General features: G+C 39.4%; 1 protein-coding gene across 1 annotated transcript; it reads right to left on the reverse strand.

Moving 5' to 3' along the window:
• Window positions 1-1,630: 1,630 nt before the first annotated feature.
• Window positions 1,631-2,982, reverse strand: GPR33 (G protein-coupled receptor 33). The gene has a single exon (XM_073010816.1). It carries the CDS (start codon window positions 2,948-2,950, stop codon window positions 1,934-1,936), a length of 1,017 nt encoding a protein of 338 aa, XP_072866917.1. The 5' UTR covers window positions 2,951-2,982; the 3' UTR covers window positions 1,631-1,933.
• Window positions 2,983-3,249: the final 267 nt, after the last annotated feature.

Below are 3,249 nucleotides of genomic sequence, written 5' to 3' on the forward strand. Positions count from 1 at the left end.
AAAGTTTTAGCTGGACATGGTGGTGTGTGCCTGTAGTCCCAGGTACTCCAGAGGCTGAGGCAAGAAGATTGATTCAACCTATCAGAATGACTATACTGTAATTAAAAGAAGAAAAATAACAAGTGTTGGCACAGATGTGGGGGAACGAAAACCTTTATACATTGCTGGTGGGAATGTAACATGGTGCAAATTGAAAAGCTTTATGATTTCTCAAAAAGTTAAACATAAAATTACCATTTGACCTGGTAATTCTACCCTTATATATATATTTACAATAATTGAAAACAAGGACTGACACAAATACTTATATACAAATGTTAATAGTAGCTTTATTCACAATAATAGTAACTTTATTGACAATAGTCAAAAGGTGGAAACAACACAACAGATGGCTGGATTTAAAAATGATGGTATAATCATTCTCAGCAAACTATCGCAAGAACAGAAAACCAAACACCGCATGTTCTCACTCATAGGTGGGAATTGAACAATGAGATCACTTGGACACAGGAAGGGGAACATCATACACCGGGTCCTATTGTGGGGAGGGGGGAGGGGGGAGGGATAGCATTAGGAGATATGCCTAATGTAAATGACGAGTTAATGGGTGCAGCACACCAACATGGCACATGTATACATATGTAATAAACGTGCAGGTTGTGCACATGTACCCTTGAACATAAAGTATAATTTAAAAAAAGATGGTATATACGTACAATAAAATATAATTGAGCTGTAAAAAGGGAATGAAGTTCTGATACCTGTAACAACACAGATGAACCTTGAAAACATTTTGCTGAGTGAAGTAAGTCAGACTCAAAAGGGTAAATACTGTATAATTTCACATATGTGAAATATCTAGAATAGGCAAATTCACAGAGACAGAAAATAGTTTGGAGATTACTAGGGACTAGGGGGTGGAGGAATAGGGAGTTACTACTTCATGGGCACAGAATTTGTCCTTGGAATGATGAAAAATTTTGGAAATCGATGGTGGTGATGGTTGTACAATGTCGTGAATATAATTAATGCCACTGAAATGTTCACTAAAAATGGTGAAAATGATAAATCTTATGTTACACATATTTTTCCACAATAAAAAGTGAGTCAAAATAATCACAGGCCTGGCACAGTGGCTCATGCCTATAATCCCAACAATTTGGGAGGTCAGGGCGAGTGGATCACTTGGCACCAGGAGTTTGGGACCAGACTGGCCAATATGGTGAAACCGTGTCTCTACTAAAAATACAAAAAATTAGCTGAGCATGGCTGGGAGCACTGGCTCACGCCCGTAATCCCAGCACTTTGGGAGGAAGAGGCAGGTGGTCACGAAGTCAGGAGATCAAGACCATCCTGGCTAACACGGTGAAACCTTGTCTCTACTTAAAATACAAAAAATTAACCAGGTGTGGTGGCAGGCGCCTGTAGTCCCAGGTACTTGGGAGGATGAGGCAGGAGAATGGCATGAATCCAGGAGGTGGAGCTCACAGTGAGCCGAGATCACGCCACTGTACTCCAGCCTGGGCGACAGAGCGAGACTCCATCTCAAAAAAAAAAAAAAAAAAAAAAAAAAAAAAAAAAAAAAAAAATTAGCTGGGCATGGTGGTGTACATCTGTAGTCCCAGCTACTTGGGAGGCTGAGGCACAAGAATCACTTGAACCTGGGAGGTGGAGTTTGCAGTGAACCTAGATTGCACCATTGAACTCCAGCCTGGACAACAGAGTGAGACTGCCTCAAAAAAAAAGTCACATTTGAAACATGATCTTGCAAATTGCTTGTTTTCTTGCAGCCCTTTCATTGCTCAGAGATCTAACAATAGTGCAACCTAGTTATCTCTCTACTATAGGGACTATAGCATACAAAAGCAGAAGTTATATCTCTGTTGGTATAATTGAGCAAGTACGTGTTTGCTTAAGCATCTGGAAATTAAATTTAGGTTTCTGAGTTTACGTTTTGCGTCCTTTCTGCAGAAGAATCCTCACTAAATGTTGACTCAAACAGAGCAAGAATGGACTTCTTGAAGACGTTTTTGAAGTTCTCCCCAGTAAATAAGTAGAGTGTGGGAGAAAAGATAGTATTGAAAGAAGTGGTTAGCACTGTAAGTATCAGAGTCAACTCTAAAAGTTGTGACTGGTTCTTAGTGAGAAGTAAACCCTGGTGTATATGATAGGGCATCCAACACACAAAGAATGAGACAATGGCAGTCATCATAACTTTGAAGGGCTTGCTGGATTTAAACAGGCCCCTCTCTTTCACCTTGCTGGCTACTCTTTCATAACAAAAGACGATGATGAAGAAAGGCAGAAGAAAGCCCAGGAAGAAGCGGCTGATGAAACAAGCTACATGAATCCACTGCCTTAATGCTTGCATCTCCTTGCTTTCCCAGTTAGTAGACACAGCATAGTTATTTCGGCAAGTCACCTTTCCTTCACGGTCATGATGTGTCTCTCTGAAAATCAAATACGGGATGCTGACGGCAGCGGCTGAGATCCAGACTCCTAGGACAAAGCTGGAAGCCCAGCGTGGGGTTCGGTGCTGCTGGGACCACACTGGATGAAGAGTGAGAAGGTAACGATCAAGACTGATGGCCGAAAGGAGGAAAACAGAGGTGAACATCCCCAGAGACAAAGTGCCATTGAAGACCTTGCACAAGGCAGTTCCAAAGTTCCAGTGATTGTCCTGAAGTTGGGAGGTGGCCATAAATGGCAGAATCAATGTTGAAATAAAATATGAGAGAATGAGATGAAAATATAAGAGAGTATTGACAGTCTGTTTCATCTTGAATCTTAGCACCCATAGATAGAGGCCATTGGTGATGGTACCAATTATAAATGAAATGTACAAAGAAAGGGCAATAATCATTTTTGATGCAGGAGCTAGAAACTGAGTGCTGTTTCTTACTAAAGTAGAGGCATTGATCAGGTAATCAGTAGAATTGATCAGATCCATAATGACCTGTGGAGTGAGAAACAGTGCAAATAACAAGAAAAAAACAAAAGAAAAGGTTAAATGTAAAAATTTAAAGAGTAATTTTTTACATAGTGATAGGTCTAGTCCAAATGATAATATTTTAACAGCGGTAAGCAAAATATTTCTGCAAATCAAATATTTTTCTAAGGTCTGTATTTTTATGTTTTAATGAAGAATTAACATCAGATGAATCTGAGCATCAAAAGTAGAAATATACAGATGAAATGAAATAAATGTGAAAAAGAAGTAAATATTGGGACATTTTGACAATTGTTAAA

The sequence above is a fragment of the Chlorocebus sabaeus genome, chromosome 24 (assembly GCF_047675955.1).
Source record: "Chlorocebus sabaeus isolate Y175 chromosome 24, mChlSab1.0.hap1, whole genome shotgun sequence".
NCBI lineage: Eukaryota > Metazoa > Chordata > Mammalia > Primates > Cercopithecidae > Chlorocebus > Chlorocebus sabaeus.

Coding starts and splice junctions, on each gene's coding strand:
- GPR33 (XM_073010816.1), bottom strand. CDS start 2,950: ATGGATCTGATCAATTCTACTGATTACCTGATCAATGCCTCTACTTTA.